This window comes from Oryzias melastigma, linkage group LG6, assembly GCF_002922805.2.
Source record: "Oryzias melastigma strain HK-1 linkage group LG6, ASM292280v2, whole genome shotgun sequence".
NCBI lineage: Eukaryota > Metazoa > Chordata > Actinopteri > Beloniformes > Adrianichthyidae > Oryzias > Oryzias melastigma.
This window is the reverse complement of record NC_050517.1, coordinates 8,907,195-8,933,784: the sequence shown is the minus strand read 5'-3', so window position 1 is coordinate 8,933,784 and position 26,590 is coordinate 8,907,195. Positions and strand designations below refer to the sequence as shown.

At 40.3% G+C, this 26,590-nt stretch overlaps 2 protein-coding genes across 3 annotated transcripts in view; both read left to right on the top strand.

Annotated features, from left to right (window-relative positions):
• Window positions 1–16,576, top strand: part of syt12 (synaptotagmin XII) — a 28,872-nt gene extending 12,296 nt beyond the window's left edge. For both annotated transcript variants that reach the window (XM_024281068.2, XM_024281069.2), the window contains exons 2-8: window positions 4,304–4,364; window positions 4,884–5,077; window positions 5,318–5,722; window positions 10,863–11,078; window positions 11,701–11,821; window positions 14,047–14,180; window positions 14,550–16,576. In XM_024281068.2, the coding sequence (XP_024136836.1) occupies window positions 4,319–4,364; window positions 4,884–5,077; window positions 5,318–5,722; window positions 10,863–11,078; window positions 11,701–11,821; window positions 14,047–14,180; window positions 14,550–14,723 (1,290 nt within the window). In that variant the 5' untranslated portion in view covers window positions 4,304–4,318 and the 3' untranslated portion in view covers window positions 14,724–16,576. The remainder of the gene's footprint in view (window positions 1–4,303; window positions 4,365–4,883; window positions 5,078–5,317; window positions 5,723–10,862; window positions 11,079–11,700; window positions 11,822–14,046; window positions 14,181–14,549) is intronic.
• A 336-nt stretch (window positions 16,577–16,912) lies between these two features.
• cat (catalase) lies at window positions 16,913–22,841 on the top strand. The gene is made up of 13 exons (XM_024281070.1): window positions 16,913–17,091; window positions 17,707–17,878; window positions 18,205–18,315; window positions 19,074–19,204; window positions 19,328–19,432; window positions 19,513–19,638; window positions 19,759–19,950; window positions 20,088–20,240; window positions 20,351–20,489; window positions 21,152–21,282; window positions 21,429–21,536; window positions 22,073–22,156; window positions 22,278–22,841. Exons 1-13 carry the CDS (start codon window positions 17,026–17,028, stop codon window positions 22,341–22,343), a joined length of 1,584 nt encoding a protein of 527 aa, XP_024136838.1. The 5' UTR covers window positions 16,913–17,025; the 3' UTR covers window positions 22,344–22,841.
• The last annotated feature ends 3,749 nt before the right edge of the window (window positions 22,842–26,590 follow it).

The window sequence follows — 26,590 nt, the reverse complement described above, 5'->3', positions numbered from 1 at the left end:
CTGAGGATGAAATTCTGTCTCTGAACCAGCCCAGATGATCTTTTTGAACTGTAGAACAGTGGCATACTTGCTACACGACGGCAGTTCAGATATCTGCTGACACCAGCAGAATTTGATCATATTTGGGAACAATGGCAGATAGAAAATGTACAAAAAAATACAGATGATGGAATTGACTGACCTTAAAAACACTTAAAAGAGAAGAGAACAATTTACTGACAGTTGTTGAATTCCTTCAGAAGTGAGTTGAATGCTGAATCTGAGTCTAAAAACTCCGTCCGTCCATCCATCCATTTCTCTCTGCAGAGATTAATAAAGTATCTATCTATCCATCCATCCATCCATCCATCCTCAGAACCCATTGAATTCCTCTTGGGGTCATGATGTTGCTGTTTTAGCGGTATTAGTCCGTCTTTTTACGTGTTTGAAATGAGATTGGGATCACAAATCTTTCACAATTTTCACACGAAGAATTCTTGTTGTAACAGTATGTTGGTTGGGAAACGTGATGACAAAAAATTAAACATTTTGGTTTTTTTAATATATTTATAGTTGTTAATCAATAAAACATATCTTTAACACAAAATAGAAGAAGAGCAACAAAATAAACCCTAACTATAATCAAAATAATGTCTGTAAAAGTCAGCAAAAAGAAAGATAAACATGAGGAATGCATGTGTTTGTCGTGGAGTCACACTTACAATCCCTGCATGTTAAAAAGGGAAAACTGTCATTCCCACTCTGCAGTAGTAGACACCTGTAACACTTTCTTTTGAAATATAACGTCATTTTTCACATCCGCATCTGACATGATATAAAAGCATTTTGAACGTTCTAGAACAGCGTTTTAGACGTTTTGTTCACGATAAGACGCCACTTTTTACTCCCATCTTGGAACAACACAAGATACCGTAAATTACCTGCTACTTTGGGAACACTTTATAATAAGATTCTTAACAAGCTTTATAAACACATTAACAAACATTATTAATGTGTTTATAGGGTGTTGTTAAGACATATATTAGCACAATAAGTCGAATGAGGTTTATTAACACACTTAGTAAGATTCATTAACATCTAAAGTGAGACTTTTGTCTACAAAGGCCGTATTAATAAACTGTTTACAAGTATAACAAATGTATTAACTATCTTTGTCAACCTTACATTGAGTGTTTAGTGGCGCCTCATCTAAAGTGTTACCGCTACTTTTAAAACCAGCGTAAATAGTGGCATTTTTGATTGCCAATACGTTGGTTTTTACACCGCTTTGTGACCCTTTTTGCTTGCCATAGAATTCAGTGTGTATTGCACACCAGGTGTAGCACTGGTTTGGTGTACCTTCTATTATATATAATATAAGTTTAAGAATAGATCATTCATTGATGGTGTGCCTTATTGTGGCGAGTATAATAAGTCTTGACGCATGTTTTTGGACTGTTGGAGGAATTCAGGGTTGCTAGAGAAAACCCGAACACGCTAAGTCCTCAGAAACGACCCAAGCAGGAATTTGAACCAAGGCCTTCTCGCAGTGAGACGAGAGCGCTAACCACTCCACCACCATGCACTGGTTTATAAATACTCTGTGTCACAGATTAGATGAAGCTCTGGTTGTTCAAAGATGTTTGTTGAAGTAGTTCGCTCTGAGATGAAATAAAAAGTTTGCCCTCCAGTTTCTGCTTTCTCGCGCAGTGACGCAGAAAAACGCCCACGCTCCAACCAGATCTGTCAGAAATGTCGGCGGCTTGCTTCCTCTAATTGAGTCTCCTCTTTCTTCTTCTCCTGTGTACCTTCACGACTCCTCTGCAGACTTCTGCTGCCTTCAGCTGAAGTGATGGGGATCCTCCACGTTTGTCTGATGGCACATCAGCAGGCCCTGCACTGCATCAGCGCCGTTAATTGGCCTGCGTGGTCGTGTTCCGCTGAGCGTTCAGTCGAGCTGTGAAACACACAGCAGCCCCCCCTCCCCACCGCTTTTTCTATATCATTAGTGTAATGCTCCCATTTCCCCCAAGCTGCTGAGGTATGGGGAGATTCCACCAGGAGGAGGTGGGGGAGGAATGAGTCACACTCTAGCAACTCTGGTGTTTTTCTTTCTTCGCAGTTTGCCAAGATGGAGAAAAAACAACAACATTCTTCATCTATGCTAATGAGAAAAAGCATTTTAGCCAGCAAAAAGCTCCGCCTGCAAAAGTGTTGATGTTTTTCCTTTCATCTTTTTTTGCAGAGTGTAGTCTTCAAGTTTTCACTCTGAATTTATTTTCATCGATGACAATTAAAAATGCCACTTTTAGACCTTGCATTCAGTTAGATGCTAAATTAAAGTAATCTTGGAGCCAAAGTGGTTTGATGCTTTTTTCCAACAGTAAGGTTAAAATAAAATGTACAAACATTGTCGATAACTGCAGAATTTCTGCTGCATTTTTTTGGTTTTCTGTTTCAAAATCATCTTTTTTGAAATGGTCTGTACTTTATTACAGCAGTATCTAATATGTCGTACTAAGCTCTGTGTGGATTGATAATGATCTATAATTAATGCTTTGTTATTGCTTTGCGTCTTCAGCCTTGTGCCTATGATGCATTGTGGGTGTTTGCCACAGGAATCTGATAGAAAAGTGCGACACAGAAAAAACATAACTCCTTTCTCCGATATGTTTATGGACTAGATCAGGGGTCTGCAACCTTCTACACCAAAACAGCCATTTAGTCCAATTTCTTAAAAAGCAAAACCTAGCAAGAGCTGCCAAATCCCACCTAATCTTTTACAAAATAAACTTGTTTTAAGCTTAGGCGCCCATTAAGTCATTTCTTTATAAAATGTACAATAATTGTCATATTTTTCTTTAAATACCTACTTTAACTTCTTTACTTTTGAAAGTTCCTTTCAAAATAAAATAGAAAATAAGATCTTCCTGTTGAAGCAGTTTTACTATTAAAAATGCAAGAAAACCAAGTCAGACATGCCACTTTCTATCATTATGACGGTAAATAGATGCTAATGTGAAATATAGATCAAAATTTGTACTTAACCAATTTAATATTTATAATTGTTCTTAAAGGTGAAGAGCCAGAATGGAGGGATAGAAGAACCACAAGTGGCTCTGGAGACTCAGGTTGCAGACCCTTGGACTTGATGAAGCTAAATACCCTCTCAAAATCTCTGTCACAAGACGCAACTTCTCAGGGGCGGAGCTACAAGGGGGCAGCTGCCCCACCAGCAAAAAGGCTTGGCCCCCCTAATTTAAAAAAAAAAAAAAATTCAAAAAAAGAGAGTAACATAACAAGGAGTTGTAAACTCTAACAAAAAAATAAATAAAAGGGACAGAAGAAAAATGTTTGTAGTCTGCCTCTTTTAACCAGTAAACAAATTGATAAAAAGAAAATCACAAAATATTTTGCCAATATAGGATACAAAACGAAAAGATTGGGGAAAGAAACAACAAAAATGTATAATTAATCACATCAATCAGGAGTGCAGAATGAATACAATACCTCAGTTATGACTAGTTTTTAATTTTTTAAGGTAGATTTGTAGTCATTGATTATACTACTGTCAATATAGTTTTAACATTTATTTAAATTTTGAGTCAATATTAGTATCATTATTGACAAACATAATTAATCCTGAATACAAACTTCTTTGAGCAACAAATGCAACATTTTAAATGAAATCTTTCAAGAATTTCTACACATTTTTTTCACTACTGCCTTAAATTAGTTTTGGCGGCTAATATTAACAATTATAAAACAGCTTCAAATACGTAGCTTTAATCCTTTCATTTGTGATGGCCTTCAACTGTTCTCATTTCAAAGTCAAAGACATCAGAGCATGAAGCGATCACTTAAATCTTTATGTTACTAAGAACTTTGGGTCTAATCAGTGGTTCTTTGCAGAGATCAGCTCAGTCAATAGTATCGATACTGTAAACCCAGATAAAGAGGCCTCCCTTTAGCAGAGGTTTGTTATGTAACAGAGACGTTAGCGATCCGATGAGTCTTAATTGTGTCATTTCAAAGCCGAATCCCTGTCAGCTAAAGCTTCAGTCCTGCAGGGCTGTTCTGAGCGGGTCGATGGATCCACCTGACCGCGCCGTCAGCCTGCCTGCTGCTGCTTCCTGGAGCAGCAGGAGCCGCCAGCAGTCATTACAGGTTACATTTTGTCCTGGCTCGTGCAGCGCCCCCTCTTTGCTCTAAATCATGCTGTAGAGAGAGCAGGGGGAGAGGTTAGAGCGGCTTCTGCTGCTTGGCAACCTGATGAGTTGGTTCATGTCAAGCCTGCAAAACTTCTTTGTGGTTCTCTCTGCAGGCCGGCTCCAGCACCATGTCCTCAGCTCAAAGCGGGGATATATCGAGCTACCAACTGAGTGGTGAGTGGATGATTGTCGGAGTCTGCATGTCTCACTACTGGACTGTTGATGCTGCTCCACTGTCATCTCTGCATGTGTCCATGCTTATAGTTTAACTACTTCCTGTCTAGTTGTGGCCCAAATTTGCCCAAAAGACCATGTGATTAGGAATGTTTGTGTTTTCTAACTCACAAATACAATCTTTTTCAAACTTCATTTTTTGTCTGCTCCTGAATCACAACTATTAGAAAGAAGAAATGTTCAGAAAAGTAATGTTGAACTTAATTTTCTTTGTATATGTCCTCAATCATCAGAAAACATTTGCAAGACCTGCCACCGAAAACACAGCATGTTTCTGAAGGCTGCTCTGAGATTTGTCACGTCGTGTTGTTAAATGCAGATTTTCTTCACAACTCATTGTGTCCTGAATATCTCCTCATGTTACACAACAATGTCTGAAAGTAAAGCTTTGATAGTTTGGAATCAGCTCTCCCTCACTCTCACCTCTGAGGATTTGTCGTTTGTGCGTTTTTGCTTCAGTGGTGCGTAACCCTCCAGGCTGGGAGGTGGGAATCTACCTGGTGGGCTTCCTCGTCCTGCTGGGTGCAGCCGGCTTGAACATCTGGAAGTTGTGGAAGTCTGGAACCTTCCCTGCGCCATCTCCGTTCCCTAACTTTGACTATCGGTACCTGCAAGAGAAGTATGGAACGTCCTTCTCTGAAGTCCGACAAAAGGTACAGACACACTCCGGAAAAAGTTATTCTTGATTTTTACTCCTTCTGAACTGAATTGTGCAAACAAATTAAATTGCAGCGAAAAAAAGAAGATTATTGATGTGGACGAGTAACAGTATGAATCCTTCATTTTAACCATAATTTTTCATTTGCTCAGTTTGAACATCAGTTGCGCAAAGTGAAAGAACAAGACGTTCCTTTGTGATGCTTCTGTGCCTAACAGTTTTTTTTTTTCTCAAGCGAGTGGCTGCCAACAACCACCGCCGCACCTCCACCACCTCCAGCCGTAAACCCAGCCTGGCACTGGGTGATACCCCGGACGGCTTCAGAGACCTGGGCCACCTGGAGCTGATGAGCAGGGAGCTGGACGCCACGGGCCTGGTTCAGCTCAACCGATCCGTCTCCACGGACTCCCTCAGCTCCATCTCCTCCATCGCCCACAACTTTGGGCACGACTTCACGGTGGGCCAGCTGGAGGTAACTCTGGAGTTTGAGCCCTCGCGGCAGCTGGGACACGGGCCGGGCCTGCTGCACATAACCCTGCACCAGGGCAAGGACCTGCTGGAGAAGGAGGAAGGGGACTTCCTGGGCTGCTTCATCAGAGTCTCCCTGGGGCCAGAGGAGTTCAGTGTTGGAGTGTCGAGAGTAAGAAAGCTTTTTGTCTTCTGCTTTGTGACGTTTAACCCTTTAAATGGGCCATACCATAAAAATTCTACTTTTTGAGGTTTTAAGTGCATTATACTGTTCACTATAAAGAACCTCAAAGCAATATTTTGATCCGTTCATGAATTTAAGAGTAATCCTCTAAAAACCTGTGCTGTCTGCAGCAGCCCCTCCCATACCCACGAAAGGGGTTGGTAACGTGCTGATGTAAGATCGATCCCAACAGCTCCCTCCAGGAAGAGTCTGTGCTGCAAGCTCCGCCCCCAGTCTACAACGAAAACACACCCACCCTCTCCGTGGAGCTGTGGCAGGAGATAACTACCTTCCTGTACCAGGATCCGCTCTCTGACCCATCTTTCGCAGTGGGTGGTCTCTGTTCGTTTCCAATCTGACTGAACTTCAGTTCACTCTGAGATTCCTCAGTCTGAATAGGAAACAAACTGAGAGCGGAACAACTGAACCAAAATGGCCACCGTACCCGACAGTCACGTGATTAAACACAGTGGAAATGAGGCGATCAGTGAGTCACGGATAAATGTAGAGCTTTAGATTGTCATGTTAGCCAAAAATGAATAATTGGTCCAACTGTTTTCTTGTTAGAACGTTTATTTTAACGCTACTAAAAATCGTATAAGTCACTTTTCTGTGTCTTGTTACGCAGCACGCTCGCAGGCTTCTGCCGTGACGTCATCTTAGAAGCTCATTTGTAGTTCCAACAGAATTCTCTTAAAAACAGCTCCATTAAACCACCATGATGAGACACGGAAACTCATTAAGATGTGATTGGATTGATTCATGCTCAATAAAACAACTTTTAACATGATCCACATTGATTCTACTGACGTGTTTTAGCGTGTTTACCTGTAGCGTCTCCACTAACCGTCATGCAGGGTTCCTCCGCCGTACCAAAGATGCAGTAAAAATTGTTGAACCTGACCTTCATACAGACGCTCAAAATCCACCTGCAAAATAAAAAGTTTGAATTAGTGAAAAGCTTTTGCAAACTGCACCGCATCTGTTTTTCTGCTCCGTTTGGATCCGCCCCTACAGCTGCAGGTAAATGACCGAAGAGCTCTTTAGTCACATGGTTTTGTTTACTGAGCTCGCTAACTTGCTACAATATTTACTACTGTTAACCACCAAAATACATAAATAAAAAGATCATTTATCTAGGTTTTGTTTGACATTTGTACTTCGATTCAAATGTTTTGGTTTTTAAATCTGGTTTATGTACTTATATAAACATATCTATTTATATAGCCAGTGCAGTAGAATTTGACTTTGTAGCAAAATCCTGAGTGGGTTAAACTGAAATGATCAGCATCAAATGAGTTCTGCTGTTTTGAGGACTGAAGGGAATCTTTATGAGTATTTGTTCAGTCTTTGATGGTGAAGGACAGCCCAAAATCTGAGTTTTTGATATTTTTCAATGAAATGAATTCATTAGGATTCAAGGATTTCTTGGCCAAAATCCAAAGCACACCTTAGGTTATGACAGAATAAACATTTATTGAATACACAAAAACAACATTTTTAAAACGTTAAAAAAAGTCAATTTTTAACGCAGATTGAATCTCAGGACGTGGACGGTACCGGTACCTTAACCCCAGCCTGGTCCGCATCTGGTACCACGTCAGAACTGCATCTGGAACCGGTACTGATCTGCGTCTGGTACCAGGTTAAGGTTAGGGTTAGGATGCCGGTTAGTGGTCCAATTTGAAGCCTGGAAGTTGGAGATAACACCAAAAATGTTTCCTTAATCAAACATCAATACGTGACGTCGAAGGGAATGAGAATGTGTTTTAATATATCACCAGCTCAAGATGACATTGGGTCATTAATAACAAAATATTAAAAATTCTGCCGGGCCGAATATAATCTGGATCCAGCCCGCTCGCCTTGACTTTGACACTCTTTTTTTCTTTTTTAGACTTTCTGTAAATTATTTTTTTTCTAGAGTCATTCTTCTTCTGTCAGGGAGAAGAGTCCACTTCCCTTTTGGAGTGTGGCCTCATGGGAGCAGCAGTCGGAGGCTTAAACCCAACTCCCTCTGTGACAGCCGCAGCAGAAACACTCACGTCAGTAAAACGATGAGGAGAGCATCCTGATGTGAAGACAGTTCTGAGTGGCAACATCAAATCATTTTAGTTTATTTCTAAGCAATCGCTGCTGTTTTTCAGAAGTTTCTTTCAGTCAGAATGTAACAGAACAAAACTAGGACAGGAGCAGTTTGTTTTTCCACCGTCGCTGCCTGCCGCTCGCCTTCTGTTCTTTGCTCAGTTCTGCCAGAACAGCAGTGAATCCTGGTCATCAGTGAGTCATCGCTGCTCCATGTTCCTCAGCAAAGCCATCACTTGTTGTTTTATTGTGTCCTGGTTTGGAGGATGACAACAAAGAAACCTGCAGCAGTCAGAATGCTGACATCAGCTCTTCATTCTGTGACGGACGGAGCTCCAGTGTTTACATTCTTTGATTTACTGTAAGTTTTCAACCATTAGCACGATCAACGTCATTCCAGTAGATTTTGAAGGAGAAAAGCGGCTCATCGAGCCGCTTTTCTCCTTCAAAATCAACTGGAATGACGTTGATCGTGTTAACAGCTGATTGTTAAAGATTTTGTGTTTAAGCGTTAAAGGGTTAAAGCAATTAAGCCGGATATAAATCTGGAGAAAGTGTGATTATTCTCCAAAGAGAAACTCAATTGTCCTTGTAATTCTATTTCTAGTGTCGGCACATCTATTATTAAATCTGCTGGTTGCCTGGTAACCTCAGGGTGGACCGGCTCTGTCACACGAGCGTGGAGATCTAATAGATTTAAACATCTCTGTCACTTTATGAAGCCATCATGGCGGGCTATGATGGATGAACACCCACCCACTTCTTCTGTTTTCCAAACTCCCATTAAAGGCACATTTCTGAAGTGAGCGCGTGACATGTCAGGTTGTCCTCGTCACTATTTTTTGTGAACTTAAACTGTTTTATTTGTACTTATTGAGATCGGGATTTTAATCAAACAGATTTTTGTCTGTGTGTAGTTTACGAAGCATGTTCTCTTTTGCAGCAGCAGTGAGGATTGGGGTTTAGTTGCAAGCGAATCCTCATGTGGTTTAGCAACATTATGAACCCCAACAGACTATTTGAAGGTTTAAGCAACAACACAAAAAAATAAAATAAATAAATAAATTCCTGTTGGTATCTCTACAGTATGTGTTCAAAAGATCAGTAAAATAAACCATTGACTGTAAATGAGAATTGGACCGAGTGAGAAACTTCCGGCTCCAACCACATAAAGTCAATTCAGTCGTCATTTTTTGGTCCGAGTCGGTCTGAGTCATCGTTTCTATGGCAACCGCTCTTGCCAATCTGGAGGGAGTTTCTTACTACTTGAAAGCAGGCTCAGGAAGAATATGTCAATCAAACGTGCGGCATGAGACCGCCCACTTTTATTGAGGCATCTGATTGGACAGTTTATAGCTTGAATAACTTACACTCCAGACAGAAATGTCATCTAAAAATAGTAGGATTAGCAATGTTAAAAATGTAGCAGATCAAGAATGATCATAGTGAAAGGTGTCCTGCACAAGAAGGTCAAAGTCTGTTAAAGACTTTTATGATGATGTTGTTGCATCTGCCCTTTTCAACGGAGTGGATCGACAAAGTGCTGCTCCATTCTGGGATGTCCTTAAAGTAGTGGTCCCTAACTCTGTGGATCAATTGTCACCGGGACGCAGAAGAACTAAAAAATTATACCAGTTTTTTTGTTTGTTTGTTTTGTTGTTAGTTTAGTCCAAGAAGTCTTTTATTTTGAAAAATAATGGATTCTCTCAGCTATGCCTTCAATCACTTGAACTATAAAGTTTGGTCAGGGAAGCAAAATGACTACGTCTGAATTCTTTTTTTTTTTCTGAAAAATCTTTGGTTTTGAAAATCAACCGTATTCTTTTGATCAGCTTGAGTGGTGAAAGCAGTCTGGCGGGCTGTGACACGAAAAAAGTTGTATGTGGAACCTTTCTTTTCCAAATGGATGTGATAAGTGTAGAACAGAAGAACAGACAGAAGAACAGGTGATTCCCACACACCGGGCGTGTTTGGATAGAGATGTGAGTTTCATGAAGGAATCTAGTCTTTTGAACGGTCACAGAAATGCTCTAAAAAGCTCATCCAATCAGATGCTCATTTCAGATTAGTTGAGAACACCGATTCATGCAAGTACTTCCTTGAAAAAGAAAATCATCAACGGGTTTATTTTCCTGTCCGCTATTAGACTACAACACCTCATAGACACTGGACACTTCATTGTGTTATTTATTGTGTTTTAGTTTTATTTTTAATCTGTTATTATTTCTATGTTGTTGTTGGTTTTTTAGCTATAGTAACAAATCTATTTCCTCGTTTTTGGGATCACTTCAAGTTATTATCTCTCAATAGAAGTTTATAGGATTTTGGGTGCAGCGGGTACTTCCTGTTTGGAACTCGAGGGAGGAGGAGTCACTCAGTCCAGTTTTCACAAACAGACAATGGTCTAAAAATTCCATACCTGTGTGTAGGGATGCTCCTCCCTCTTCTGCATGCTTGTGAAGTGAGGAGGAGGAGGAGGAAGAGGAGGAGGAGGAGCGCTGAGCTGTATTCAGAATGAGAAGCTGTAACAACCAGGGATTGTTAGACTCACGTTTGTGCGTCATTGTCGATCTATCGAACACACAAACAACTCAAGAATAAATCTGCAGTTAACTGGGGAAACAGCATTCAGCGAGTTCTTACCAAAATACCAAAGAGACACCAACACATCTGAACGGTCCTCTTCCTTGGGTTTTTATATTTTAATATCTCAGTCAGAGGACTATCTGTTTTCTCCTGGTTTTTCTTTTGTTGTCAGCACAAACCTGACCCCAAACTAGCTCTTCAATCACTTTTCCATATTTAGTACCAAGATGGAGATATCATGTGATGTCATTCTTCTGCCTTTTTCATTTTAATTAACAATATTTATCAATTTTACATAGTTCCCTATGATGTCAACTTGTGCTGACAATTCTTTGATTCCTAAAACACCAGCATCCATTCCTTTATGTTCCAAGATGGTGTCCTGTGTTTCAAATCATCATGTCCTGCTTCTCTTCAGGTCCAGACCAATGCCTTCACCGTGATCTTTGACGAGCGCTTCTCCGTCCCCATGGACCTGTCCTCCCTGGAGGAGTACAGCCTGCGCTTTGCTGCATTCGGGATCGACTCTGACGAGAGAAACATCAGCGCCGGCGTGGCCGAACTCAAGCTGTCGGACCTGGACCTGACCATCAGGCCGTTCAACGCCTGGCTCTACCTACAGGATGTCAACAAGGTGGGTTTCTGGGGAGACGTGTAGCAGTCTCCCTCTGGTGGACATTTGGGAGAACTGAAGGAGTTGAAACAGTTTTTTTTGTTTGTTTTTTTGTTTTTTGTTTTTCTGTTCAATGTTTTGCAGATTTTTTTACTTATTTCCTGGAAAGCAGAAAACCGGAAGGCCAGCTACATGTCATTCTTCTTTACTACTTTGTCTGATTATCATCTGACCTTTATATAATCAGTTTGGACCAAACCCATAAAAATAAAAAAAAGACAAAGTTCTGATGAAGGATATGAATGGATGAGGTGTAGAAAGTCAGTTCTTCTTGCGCAAACTGTAACTTTATAATGAAATTAAACTTTTGGATAATATTCTTCAAGTTGTATAATATTTGTCATTTATAATGAAAATTAATGCTTTGAATTATAAAAACTAAAGGACTCAAAAAGGGAAGAAAAACAAACTCAAACGAATCACTAAAGTGTTTTTCCATCTTTTTGTTTGAATAGTTCAAGTTTCCATTTGATTACTTTCATTTAATGACTTTAACAGCCGATTATTTGGGATTAGGGATTTTTCTGCTGAGTCATGATTTAAATGGCAAATGAAACAATGTTTCTGCTTCCTGCTACCGCAGGCTGTTGATGCAGTCGGGGAGATCCTGCTGTCTCTCAGCTATCTGCCAACAGCGGAGCGCCTCACTGTGGTTGTGGCCAAGTGCAAGAACCTGGTGTGGACCAACGAGAAGAACACAGCAGGTCAGATGTTTTCGTTTTTTTGACAATGGATGTTCATAGGCGCATCATCTTTTAAACTCCAAATCACGTGAGGCTTTTGCCTGATTCTCTCTTCCTCTGAACAAAAAAATAAGGGGGTATTAAGCTCTCTCTTGGTGGGTTTAAATGTATTCATATTTTCTAGCATGTTAACATTTTTCCATCCATTGACTGTATATATGAACTGGACTGATTGAATGTGATGAAATTCATACAAATGGTTTACTTCCGGCTCCAACCAAATGAAGTCAATTCAGTTGCCATTTTTTGTGACCCTGATGCCACCGTGTTGAACCAGACGGTGTCAAAGGAAAAAATATCATTAACAAATTAGGATCAACAAGAACGTGTTCAAAAATACAAATACAAGACAAGAAAATAAACTTTGTTGATCCCAAGGGAAACTGGCGGTAGAACAACCATCCAAAGACAAGTTGCTCAGAGGTGGGCAGCAGCCGCTCAGATCAGGCGGCAGTAATCGCCCAGAAAAGACACGAAGTAGGGCGGGGTATGATGTAAAAAGTCAAGCATCTTCTACCTATGTCGCAGTAATAACATCATCGATTGAAGTACAAGCAATATTGATTCACAAAGACGGAAGATCCACAGAAACAGCGCCCCCACGCCAGGCTGTCTGTAGCAGCAGTGCATTATCCCGGCGCAGCCTGAGGGAGAAAGAAGACTTCACCAGGGTGTTGAAAACTAGGAGAAGGGTCTTATAGAGGGGGGAGGAATGTGGGTTCCCATGACACCCAGCTCTGCTTATCGCACTTTCAGCGGGTTTGTTTTGATACGACCAGAAGAGTGTCTTTGGCTGAGTAATAACTCTCTATTTCTCAAAATGAGGCTAATCCTTTACTACTTACTATAGTGCGTTCATCCTTTTGAAGAGCTGTCTGAATCTACAATTCTAAAATCAAGTGCCCTAGAAATTTCCCAGACGTCTTAACAAAAAACCAGTCACTCACTAGATTGGCAATATAGACCACAATGCATTCCATTTGGAGATTTTTTGCAAATAAAACATGTTTAAATGTAGTTTTTAAAATAAACCATCCACGTTTTCATCATTAGAACACAGTGGAGTCATCAATAGACGTGAAATGCTCGAATTGATTCGATTTTCACATAGTGAAATTGGTGATGTACTCATTGCTGTTTAAAAAAATGAGTGAGCATGGTTAAAATCCAGGACACTAGAAAGTCTCGCACTATATCGTTTTTTAGTGGTTAAGGATTAGTGTGGGAATTCGGACATAACCAAAGTCTGTGGTTGTGGCTTCTTGGAGCCAGCTGGAGGGAGAGATCACTCATTCCAGTTTACATTTACATTCAATGAATGCCATCTATCAAAATGTCATACTAATGTCTTACATGAATAACATTAACCTCTTTTAAAAAAAGCACTTTTATGTTTCTTAGCTCCAATCAGCCCAAATAATAAAAAAGAATGTAAAAGTCATGGAGTTTAGGTCTACAGTTCTACACCGCGTTTGCTCTGACCTTCCTACTGAGTTCCTTTGACCTTGTGTTGCCATGTGATTTGACTCAAAAGCTTCCACAGAACAGCTTCCTGTTGGATTAATGACACACAGAGCAACTAACATTATGAGTTATACGTATTAATATCATTAAAAAGGACATTTTTCACTCAATGATTCTATTGAATTTTAGCTTAAGGAATCACAGTGAGCAGAAAATCTAATTCAATATTTATATTAATCTTAAGTGTCATATTAAACACATTTTTGTTTATTTTAAGTTTTAAATCTGGAATAGATCACGTTTTTTCCTCCATGATACACTGGGCTGTTCCCACAACAATAAAGCGTTTTCCATCACACTCAGAGCATCAACTTCCATCAATATTCATTCAAAAACAACAGGAATCTTCTCTGTATTTTATTTGTTGTTCAGTTAGATTTCAGCATCAGAAAGGTAGTTTACATGCTTAAAATCTGACTATTATTCAGATTTTTAATAATAAAACATCACTTTTTTCCATTATTTTGCAACTGCAGTTTGCATACTAGTGCAAGATAATACACCAGGGATGAATGATAACAAAAAATTAGGGATTTTTGTATTGATATGCACAGACTTGAGTTTAAATCCAAAACACAAACCGAAAATTTCAAGTTTAAAAAAAAAAAATTAAAAAAAAAAAAAAAACAGCCGCAATCTCATTTCTCATTTTTCCTCCTCAGATCCTTTCGTCAAAGTCTATCTCCTCCAAGACGGCAGGAAGATCAGCAAGAAGAAGACGTCGACCAAAAGGGACGACACAAACCCCATCTTCAACGAAGCCATGATCTTCTCCGTCCCGTCTATCGTCCTGCAGGTGATGAACTCGTGCAGGATAAACACAGCAGGGGAAGCATCAGTGACAGCCAGAGGAAACCTGTTTTTCCTGACGCTCTTGTTCTGTGTTTAACGTTGACACTTTCATTGCTGCTGTTTTCTGTTTGCTCTGCTCTCATAGCACTTCCTACTTTGATAAAAGTGCGATAAATTGAGGAACTGCTCTAGAGTTTAACAATGCGGTGCAACAAATATTTGCATTTGGAGGTTTACGATGGAAATGTCTACATTTTCAAAGCTGCCAGAGATCTCGGTGTTCATGTTTCTGCAGATTTTTTTAAGATTTTCCTTTCAAAATAAAGCGCCGTGGCTGTGTGATGTTGGCGTGACCATGTGGTGCCGTCTGCAGGAGCTGTCCCTGAGGGTGACGGTGGCAGAGGCCACCGACGACGGCCGGGGTGAGAACCTGGGTCACGTGATCATCGGCCCCGAGGCCAGCGGGATGGGGATCACCCACTGGAACCAGATGCTGGCCACCCTGAGAAAGCCCGTGTCCATGTGGCACCCTCTGCGCAGGATATAGTCACCTCGCTGCACCGTCAGACGACTCCGTCTTCAGTAACATGGTCTCCGAGTAAAGATGTGTCGCCGTGTTTGGTTAGATATTTGGTGGTAGTTTCTATTCTGTGCGGTGAGAGCGAACGGTTAAAGCCTCATCTCGCTTCAGGTACAGGTTTCAGGTGATGCTTGGAGGTGATTGGTGAGTCATAAGTGGTGTGATTCTTTCATCCTCACTCCAATAGAAACTCAAAGAGTGGGGAAAAAAGCAATATATGACCATTTTCCCCCTCACTAATTTAAATAAATCACAATGACTTTTGGGCGAATCATAACAAATATGAGTGACCCCGTCTCTGCATGGTGCCCATTCCGATTTTAGCCTCCCATAGATGTAAAGGAGTGAGAACGCTGATGTTAATACTCGGTAGCAGAGTTCTTAGATTTGTTCACGTTCTTTATTCACAGTCACACTGACAAACAGAAACGACTTGTTGGTTTGTTCAATATTTGTTGTGCTTTTCAAAAAACATCCAGGTACTCTTATCCAGGTGGGAAAAAATGTAATTTGTAGCAGTTTCTATCAATTTTTTTCATTAAAACAAAAATAAGTTGCAGCCGTTAATACTGTAAATAGTGCTTTTCAACAATATTCCATATTTTCTTCAAAGTAAAGGTTGAAAATTGTCTTTTTCAGTGTATTACTAACAATAAACACCACAATCAACTCAATTATATACATATATAAAAAAATATTTGTGATGATTGAATATTCACTTATTTTTGGAAATATTCTGATAATGTTAGCTGTGATCTTAAAGGGTAACCAAAGAGGGAAGTTGGATGCTGACTCCGCCCACAGAAGAAATGTGAAAATCCAGTCAAAGAGGTGGGAATGGAGAGCTGGACTGTTATCATTACAGGAGCTGCAGATCATGATGTGGGGCTTCAGAAATGTCATGGGACTTACATGGTTTGACCAATCACGAAATTCAAATGTGATACCTCGATTCAACCCGTAGGGGGCAGCACACAGGCGGTTTTTGACTACATTTTCAAGAATTAAACAAGTTTATTTTAAACTTTCAAAAATTTGACGATGACCAACAGACAGCACTTTTAAAGCCCCATTTATAGAGGTCAACAGCCAAAAAAAAGTTGCTTTAAGGTTTGGTTACCCTTTAAATTCTTTTGATTTCATAGTGGATTATTTGATGATGATTTTGCCATTTTTTTTTTCAAGCAGGGGACTATTGGCTCACCCATCATATTTCTAGGTCACAAATATAACATTTTTCAAACTCATTTTTTTCGATTTATTCAGCAATTTGAATAAAGAAATACTCAGAAAAGTAATTTGGGCTTAATTTTCTACACACACGTCCTCCATTATGAAAATTGCTACAAGAACATGTTAAAAACACCATTTTCATTTGAGAGGGTCTTGAAATGCTTTACATACATATGTTGTTTTCATTCCCAGAAACATTTACCTACTGTTAATCTGTAGTTTCTTTACTATATTTATATTCTTTGCACATACATAAACAATAACAGTTTGCTGTGTCCATTTTTTTGAGAGGAGGGGGAATAAAGAGACAGTCAAGCAGTTCACAAAGCTGTGTTCAACGAAAGTGTTTTAGTCATACTTTATGAAAGTGACCTATCAGGCAAAAAACCCATAACTATCAATCACACAAAGTTTCATAATGTGCCAAATGATTAAGCAATATTCTCATTTACAATTAATGTTTCCAACACAAGCTGTAGCCCACATGAACTCATGCATGAAGTTAGTTAGACTTTGACGTGAATGTGCCTCATGAATACAGTGTAAATGTGTGAATGCCGTTTCAAATAAAAGCAGTTCAATGACAACTCTGGAAACGTGTTTTTGTTTTGGCAAAAGCAACAGGATTTAACACAGGAGCTCTAAAAAAGCAGTGAAATTAAACTATATTCTCTATGAGAAGTATTTTTAAATATCAATTTAACAAAGTAGCTCAGTAAGAAACACCAATGTTTTTTAAGACATAACTTTTCCTTTACAGAATATTTCCCTTTTTTTCCTTAAATTAAAAGTTTTTGACAAACTGTAAGAACCAGCTCACTTTACATGAAGTCCATCCCTCTGACCCTCTTTGAACTGTCTGAAAAGAAGTAGGTCAGATCACTCCTGTCAGCCAATCAGAAAAGAGGGGCGCCGAGGGGGCGTGGTCACGCTGAACAAAGTCCAAGGAGAAAATTATATTAGGGTGAAGCTCTCTTGCGCTACATCTTCTGCTGTTTTGCTAAGGCTAGCAAACTTCCAGGCAATTTCTGTCAAGATGGCTGAGAACAGAGATAAAACTACCGACCAAATGAAGGCGTGGAAGGAGAACAGAGGTTCTCGGGTTTGTATTTGTTGGAGTTTTTCCTCTTTGTTTCTGTTCCTGCTGCGCAGCGTTAAACCTTGAACTAAGTAGGTGAGGGGTCGTGTGAGGGTTGGAAGCAAGGGTTTTATGTTGTTTTCTTCTTATTATTAATAATAATACTTACTGTTTTTGCAGACGTTACAATAAAACGCTGCATTGTTGTTTCGGTGCAGTTTTCGATGTTTGTTTTAAGCTAGGTTGCTAACATTTCATGCTAGGCTAACCCGTTATGAAATTCCGTTACGCCGCTATTAAGGCTATTTAGCTATTTATTTAGTCACCAAAAAATACATTTATGAAAATGTCAACGTCAAAGCTAAAGTTGGTCATGGCCTTTGACCTTTAGCCGTTATGTAATGATGATGTTTCACTAAACAGCTGGTGTCGCAAAAAAATGTTTTTAGTGCAGATTTAGCTAAATTTCCTCAAAAGGTTTTATTTACTTTGAAAGTTTCCGTCCTTTTTTCTTATTTTTAAGTCACAATCACAAAATGTCACTTTAATAAACCTCTGTTTTCATAAATACCATATCTAAAGTCATTTTTATTCGTAATAATAGACCGTCACGTGCTCATTTCTGCTGTTTGTTTACAGAAACCAGACGTCCTGACCACTGGGGCTGGACATCCCATTGGAGACAAGCTGAACCTGCAGACAGCTGGACCCAGAGGCCCTCTTCTGGTCCAAGATGTGGTCTTCACTGATGAAATGGCCCACTTTGACCGGGAGCGGATCCCCGAGAGAGTGGTGCACGCCAAAGGAGCAGGTTAGAGCAGAATCAAAAGCATTGCAAATAGGATTTAGTGGTTGAGTTGCTTTTCTTTTGTTGGCTTAATCCTCAAGTTTTGTAATGGATTATTTTTCAAGAAATTCATTAAGACCTTAGATCACTCTTTTTGCAGGTGAAGCTTTTAGAATATGAAAACAAACAAATAGAAAATTCATGCAAAAACAGTTAGTTACCTTTAAAATGTCTACAATTTAATAAAGATTTTTATCACAATATTCTTTGACTGTTTCCCCATATTTTTTAGAGCGAGGAAGTGAAGCAAGAATCTGATACATTTATATCGTTTGTCGTCTGTGTTGCAGGGGCGTTCGGCTACTTTGAGGTCACCCATGACATCACCCGCTACTGCAAAGCCAAAGTGTTTGAACATATTGGAAAAACGACACCCATTGCTGTCCGTTTCTCCACCGTTGGTAATGATTACAACTTGTTTTCCTTAGTAGTGAATTTAAGTGATATATTAGGAGAAAAAAGGCCTTTTGTGAGTCTAATTTGATGCCAGGCTTGGAGGTCATCGGATGAAGCAATCCGGTTAAGATTCGACTTTGTCAGTTACATAATAAAAGCACAATCAAACAGCTTGTGACAAACAGTGCTAAAGTCCACATCCCTCCGACAGTTCATGTTTGCACACATTTTTGCCACTTTTATTTATTTTTTGACGATTGCCAAATTGTGTAAGTGTCCTCATGCACTGCAGCGTATGCCCATGTATGTCCCTCATTTAAGTCTCACTCCCATTGTCTTTTGATCTGTTTTAAAAGTCTTCACAGTGGTCTTTTAATTATGATTTTGCAGCTTTTAGCCCCCCAAAAAACATGTCATTTAATTGTTTTTAACGTGCTGTCGTGGCACATATGGAAAAAAATAAGCTTAAAATTGGATTTCTGAGCATTTCTTTATGCAAATTGTTGTGAATCAGGAGCAGACGAAAATACTGTTTGATATAAAGCTTATGTGTGACAGAAAATACTCCTGTGAGGCCGCAAGCTCCCTGATAAACGGCATAATTAGAAGACCCCTGGGAACACTTCTGCGATAGAGCAAAAGATGACTGAATTGGGATTTTAAGTGGAAGACGGAGAGCTCTCTGGAAGAAGTTCATAGAACGGTTGTTGGGCATGCTTTTGCAGCATAGTGGAACGTCTGACTTGCCTGTCTTACTGTCCAGCTGGAGAGTCTGGATCGGCTGACACAGTTCGAGATCCCAGAGGATTTGCTGTCAAGTTTTACACTGACGAGGGCAACTGGGACCTCACGGGCAACAACACCCCTATTTTCTTCATCAGGGACGCCCTACTGGTAGGTTAGACAAAGGGAGACATGGAAAATCATGGAAACAGAGGAAGACTGAGCTCCACAATGGTTAGATTCATGTGGTTTAAATCCACTTCATGATAACAAGCTCCTAATTTCCACCTGCAGTTTCCGTCCTTCGTCCACACCCAGAAGCGTAACCCCCAGACTCACATGAAAGACCCTGACATGGTGTGGGACTTCTGGAGCCTGAGGCCTGAGTCTCTGCATCAGGTACCTGCTGCTGTTGATGTTGAAATTTAAACATATTGTCTTTTACTTTGAAAGTATTTAATCCCCGCCTCCACGTGCAGGTGTCCTTCCTGTTCAGTGACCGGGGTCTGCCTGATGGTTACCGCCACATGAACGGCTACGGTTCCCACACTTTCAAGCTGGTCAACGCTCACGGCGACCGCTTCTACTGCAAGTTCCACTACAAGGTGTGTTGGAGCCTCAGCTGTCTGAAATCCTGCTGAGGTTTTCCTTTTTGGTTAGGAATGGAGCTTTACTTGATTCTTCAATAGGGACATTGATTCTAAGGGATTCTGTTCTGTTTAAAGACTGACCAAGGAATTAAGAATCTATCAGTGGAGAAGGCGGCGCATTTGTCATCTACCAACCCAGACTACGCCATTGGAGACCTGTTCAATGCAATTGCTAATGGAAACTACCCATCCTGGACTTTTTACATTCAAGTCATGACTTTTGAGCAGGCAGAGAAATTCCAGTTCAATCCCTTCGACCTGACAAAGGTAACGCACAACTCAGAAACTGACTTCAAATCTGACTTTTCTCATCCTTCTCTTAGACTTCATTCTTCCGACTCTTCCCAACAAAGGCTCATCACTGACTATTTCTACATGTAAACTGTGTTTTCTGGTGGTCACAGGTGTGGTCCCACAAAGAATTCCCATTGATCCCAGTGGGAAGAATGGTCCTCAACAGGAACCCCGTCAACTACTTTGCAGAGGTGGAGCAGCTGGCCTTTGACCCCAGTAACATGCCCCCCGGCATTGAGCCCAGTCCTGACAAGATGCTGCAGGTGTTTGGAGGTTTTTCTCATCTGATCAGTCAAACGCTCAGTTTCATGTGTCGTTAAAGACCTCCATGTTGTTGGATTTAGCTGAAGCTCTTTCTCCGTGTCTCTGTTAGGGCCGACTCTTTTCCTACCCCGACACCCATCGACATCGGCTGGGGGCCAACTACCTGCAGATCCCCGTCAACTGTCCTTTCAGGACCCGGGTTGCCAATTATCAGCGGGATGGCCCCATGTGCATGTTTGACAACCAAGGTAACGGTTACCCACATACACACATATGTGTGCTGACATGATGCATTCTAATGAATTCAGAAGTGGTTTAAGGAGAGGCGTTTTTGAGTGTGGGGGCCACCATAAAAGAATGAGAGATAAACAAGCATAAGAATACATTTGTGGTCAAATTTGTCCAGGGTTTTTTAGATTTATTTTGTTTTATGACTGAAATAAATATCCATACTAAAAGAATCTACGAACATTAAGCATCCATATCTAGTTTGGACATCTGAGTGTTTGAAACATTTGTAAAAACAACCAGCAAAGTCTCAGAGAACACAAACTGCATTCCAGTGAAGCAGGATTTATCCATCCCACTAGGTTCATCTTTAATGGTAAAAGCATGACATTGAGATCTCACTTACATTCTATATACAAACATACCCCTCACTGCTCAATCCCTGTCTTTTAATAACAAAAATGTCAAAAACACAATTTGTTATCATTTTTTAGTATATGGAAATGGAGGTTTTCCATTTATTTTCAATAATTAGTTGTCAGTTTTGCAAGCAGGAGACATATTTCTCTTTAAACTGCAAACAATAAATATGGATTAAAAAATAGCATTTGAAATCTATTTTGTTATGTTTTTTCTGCTTTATCGCCTTGATATAATTGCTTTGCTTTCGTCTGACCACTAGGCGGTGCTCCAAACTACTACCCAAACAGCTTCAGCGCCCCAGAGACCCAGCCTCAGTTTGTGGAGTCCAAGTTCCAGGTGTCTCCTGATGTGGCGCGGTACAACAGTGCAGATGACGACAATGTGACTCAGGTGAGGAAGAGTCTGGCCTCTGCAGATCCACTTCTTCTCTCACCTCCATTTCCCTTCAGTCTCTCCATGGACTTTACAGCAGCACCCTCTTGATTCTGTTTACAACTCAGAAATTGTGCTGATGTTTAGAGATCTTTGTGCTGCAGGTTCGTGCCTTCTACACCAAAGTGCTAAATGAGGACGAGCGCCAAAGGCTTTGCCAGAACATGGCGGGGGCCCTGAAGGAAGCGCAGCTGTTCATCCAGAAACGAATGGTGAGTTCAGGTTCCTCCTGTCTTACTGTGCTGAGCAGTGCTGCCATCTATACCATCTGCTGTGTGTTTCTGCAGCTTCATGCAAAAGATTTATCTAGACAATCTGTAAATTGTTTACTCAAAAATTGTTCGATGATTGGTTTTTGTTCACTTTTTTTTTTTTTTTTTGTGGGGAAAGGACTAATAGTTCCAGTAACTCTGCTTTGTGGTTACAGTTTACTGCAGGGTTGGAAAACAAGGTTGTGGTCACATGATCACAAACCATTGTAATTAGAGTTTCAAAACAATTAAAACTTAAAAAGAAGTTTTAAAGAAAAAATATCTCTTTTGTGCTTAAGCAAAAATGTATTTAAAATAAGAAAACAAAAGAAGTTTAACCCAAAAATAAAACCTACAAGAGAAAATGTTTTTGTCTACCTGCTTTAAGTTTGTTCATGCTTTGTGTTTTGAGTCAGAGCTTTCTAAATAAGCCCTCACATGTTCTTAGTCTATATTTCCTGTCTCATCTATTTGTTGTTTGTTTGTTTCTCTTGCAGGTGGAGAACTTGAATGCCGTCCATCCTGACTATGGAAACAGAGTTCAGGCCCTCCTGGATAAATATAATGCAGAGGCCAAAAAGGTACTTTCTGACTAAAGTAGAAAAGCGTAAACATCCTGTAGCCGTCCTGCAGTAGTTTCAGTTTGTGGTGCAGAATTATGAAAAAGCGCTACATTTATAATATGTTATCTGTTTGTCTCAGAGCACCAGTGTGCACGTCTACAGCCGCCCAGGAGCCTCCGCCATCGCTGCTTCCTCCAAAATGTGAAGCTCCGCCTCCTCCTCCTCTAACCTCAGAGGAATCGTGATTACCTGATAGAATAACAGTTGACTGAACCTGCTAATAATGAAGTGTGTCTTTGCTAGCAGTTGATTATCTTTGCAGCGAAATACTGTCGAAAACAAGATTATCGTAATCCAGACAAACGTCTGGAAATAATCCTGTTTCTCTGGATCTGTGGATGTGTCGTCTTCTGGAACAACTGTCTTTCCTGATGCTGCGTCTTCATGAAGGCCTGTGAGAACTGTAACTGCATTATTGTGTGGAAGGATGTGCACACGCACGTGCACTCGCCTTTAAAACGTTCTGCTGGGATGATGAGAATCACACTGTTATTATAGGTGTGTGAAAGGTCTGGATCTGTCACGCCCACCAGAGGCGGGGCTATCTGATCGAAGCTTCAATTATACAGATTTTCTTTGTACTCTGTCAATAATATATTCTAATGAATTTTTTTTATAATCATTAAAAGTTCTAACAAAATTATGTGGTTTCCAGATTATTTAATTTTTTTAAGACATGACATTTAAAATGTTATCTAAATTGAACTTTATTTATAGACACTTTTCCTGACAAAAGAACACATCAAAGAGCTTTACATAACTAAATGAAAAATGTTGTAGTAAAAACAACAATCTTTATAGACCCACACAAATGCACATCTCATAAAAAAGTCCTTAAAATCAAATTTAAATGTGTAAAAACTACTACAAGCTAAGCGAAAAAGAAGGAATTCTAATAAAAATGAAGGTCCGATTCTCTTAGGACTTTAATAAACTTATGAAATAATCTTAAAATTGATCCTAAAGCTGGCTGGGAGTCTGTGGAGATTTTAAAATCAGGAATGTGCTTCTTTTTTCGGATTTTTTTTTTTTTTCTGATGAGGATTTGTGTGTCTATATTCGTGATTTGTAACTCATAGAATATATTATGCGCATAAGTAAACATTTTTAAATTAAAAAAACAATACAATTCACATATGCACAAATTAAAATTACATCAGCTTGAAACTAATGACATGCGCAAATCTTATAAAATTACGCACAAATCACTTGCTACACATGCACAAAATCTCAGTTTCGCACGCATCTATGATGACTTATTTCACATCTGAGAAATTCATCCGTTAGTGATGCGTTCAAATACTACTACAATCAGTCATCTGTTTTCTTATCAGCCATTTTAAACTTCCATTGTGAATAAAATCCGATAAAACTTGAGATTTTCCCACTTTTTTAAACAGATATGCCCGATAATTAATATAAAAAAGTCTAATTAAGTGTTTATAAGACACTTTTAAAAATAGAAGTATTTTCCAGAAAAGAGCGCTTCCAATCTGCAGCAGCTCCCCTGACAGCGCCTCCGACATGAGGCTCTGTCCCAAGAGGTGATCACGGTCACAGGGATAGCAAGCGATTCGGACCCTTCTAAACTCCTCAGATTAAAAGCAGGCTGGTACTGCCTGCAATCAACGCATTTCCCGACCAGAACTCTGTGCATTTACTTCATACAAAGGCGGCTGTGGGCGAATGAAAGGGCGGCGGCTCGGGTCTGGTCTCCGCGGGGAGACTGGCGGCAGAACTCGGCAATAGCAGTGCAAGGCCCTTCTAAAGTGATTTGACGGCCATATCACGGTGAAAATCTGCCACACGCGCTTACACGTGCTACCTTTATGCATGTTTGTGGAACAGCAGGGATACAGACGCCGGAGTCCATTCCACTGCCACTCCTCTGCCACAGCACTCTGTAATCGCGTGTAAGCGCGTCCTCCCATGGGTAACACCAACAGTGGGTTCACGTGCACGTGCTCAGCCGCTAACTAAACGCTATAAGCAGTAGTACAAATGCAGACTGGCTGGAGAATCGGCCGTGGAATTTGGGCATCCAAGCACGTGTGCTCCATTGCCCGATCTCGCACAGAAACTGCTGTTCCACAGCCATTGCGCGGCGATACCGCTAGTACGCAGTCAGCCGCGGTCTAAATGTTTGCGCAGTTCAAAAATTCTTTCCGCATGTAGGGCGGCCAAATTTTGTACCGCATGTATGCGCGTCTGTCCCGCAGCCACATCTCGGCTGTTGCACTGCCAGTTCACTGCTAACAGCGTCAATACCACGGGGATGACATTTCTTCTGTGCTCTGGCCATGATATGGTCATGAGGGCCAGTGTGACCGGGCCTTAACATCCATAGGGCAGAGAGGCTTGGAAAATAATCATATTTTTAAAAGAGATAAGTGTTTTAAAAACACCTATTTAGAATTTTTTATTAGGCTAATTATTAGGAATATCTGTTTAAACAATGTTTAAATTTCATTCATTTTTTTTTTTTTATTTAATGATTTTTGTACTTCTGCACATAATGTATTTTATGAGTTTCAAATCAAGAATTATGCACAAATCCAAAGTTACACACAAGTCAAGAAGTATACACGCAAAAATCGGTGTGATACTTATTACTTGCCATGCTCTGAGGCAGGGGCGGAGCTACTGGGTTGCAAGGGGGAGCAGCTGCTACCCCCGCTTGTCCCCCGTTGCCTCCCCAATTTTTGGAGTCAATGATGACAAAGACCACTTGATGCTGACGAAGGCGTCATTTTTGCTCAAAATGCACCAAAATGCCTTCTGTAATCCTCCACTCCTGGTCATTAACTTTCAGTAGGAAAGTTAGGAACCTTTTTCAAGGTTGAGTTTCTCATATACGATGGGTCAGAGGCGGAGCTCCATCTCGCCATCCTTTGTTTACGAAGACCAATTTGCGCTGAAGCATCATTTTTGGCAAAAAAAAAAAAAAGTTCCAATCTAAGGTAAGTTCTTCAAAGTATGTAAATACTTAATGATTACTTGTCTCACTACCCCAAAATAGTAGAGCCTTTTTTAGTGAATATTTTTAAAGATATTTGAGGATTTGGGCTTGTCACAACCGCAGGCTACAAAGAAATGCTCCACAGTAACTGTGGCGCCACATCTAAACATTGTTCAATCAACACTTGCATGTATTTTCTTTAGAAACTGCCCTTTCACAGATTTTTTTCGAGAGATAAATGGGACTTTTGACAATTATTGTTCTATAAATGAACGAAGTGCAGCGCTCCACCTGAGGACAGGTATCTCTGTGGGGAGAGTGATGAAGAATCCCTCCTGGACCAGAGCAGCTGATTACTAAATCATGCTGTGCAGAGTTTGTTTGCTTGTGGTCTTTATGAATGTAAACACATTGTGTACAAAGACTCAAATGATGATAGAAATAAGTTGTCTTTAGGTTCCGAATCTGCTCATGACGAGAGTGGTGACGTCATCGTGTTGCTGCCCGGCATTCTGCCTTTCTGCTTTGCTCCGTGCTCAAATGTTCAGTGTCTGTTTATGAACCAAATAAGTTTGTTTCTGTATGTTTGTCTTTTTGATTTTGTTTAGTTAGTAACGCGCAGCTAAATGAGCGCTAATGAGACAACGAGCAGGGAGCGTCCGTGGGCATGGACGTGCTGAAACTCTGACCAGAGGTCGTTGCATTCTGGACAAGCTGAAAACTTTTTAAAGAACTTTTCGGGCATGCTATTAATAAAGAGTTACAGTAATCCAGTCTAGACGTAACAAATGCATGGATGAGTTTTTCAGCGTCACTTTTAGATAACATATTCCTGATCCTAGCTATATTGCGTAGGTGAAAAAATGCAGTTTTACAAGCTTGAGATATGTGAGCCTTAAATGATAAATCCTGGTCAAATAAAACCCCTAAGTTTCTGACTGAAGAATTGGAGGCAATATTTACACCATCCAGGGAGACTATCTGATCTGAGAGAGCATCTCTCAGGTGTTTAGGACCCAGTATCATGACCTCAGTTTTTTCTGGGTTCAGGAGGAGGTAATTAATTGTCATCCAGGTCTTAATGTCTCTGATGCAGGAATTCAGTTTTTCTAGGTGGTCATTCTGATCTGGTTTAATGGATAAATACAGCTGTGTATCATCTGCATAACAGTGAAAGTTAATGCTATGTTTCCTAATTATGTTTCCTAAGGGCAGCATGTAAAGCATGAATAGGATGGGCCCTAAAACTGAGCCCTGTGGGACCCCGTAGCTAACTCTAGTACAATGAGAGGACTGTCCATTTACATTAACAAACTGGTATCTATCAGATAAATACGAAGCCAACTTCAGCGTCGTCAGAATGCAGCAGCAAGATTGTTAGCAGGAACTAGTAGAAGAGAACACATCACTCCTGTGTTAGCTTCTCTCCACTG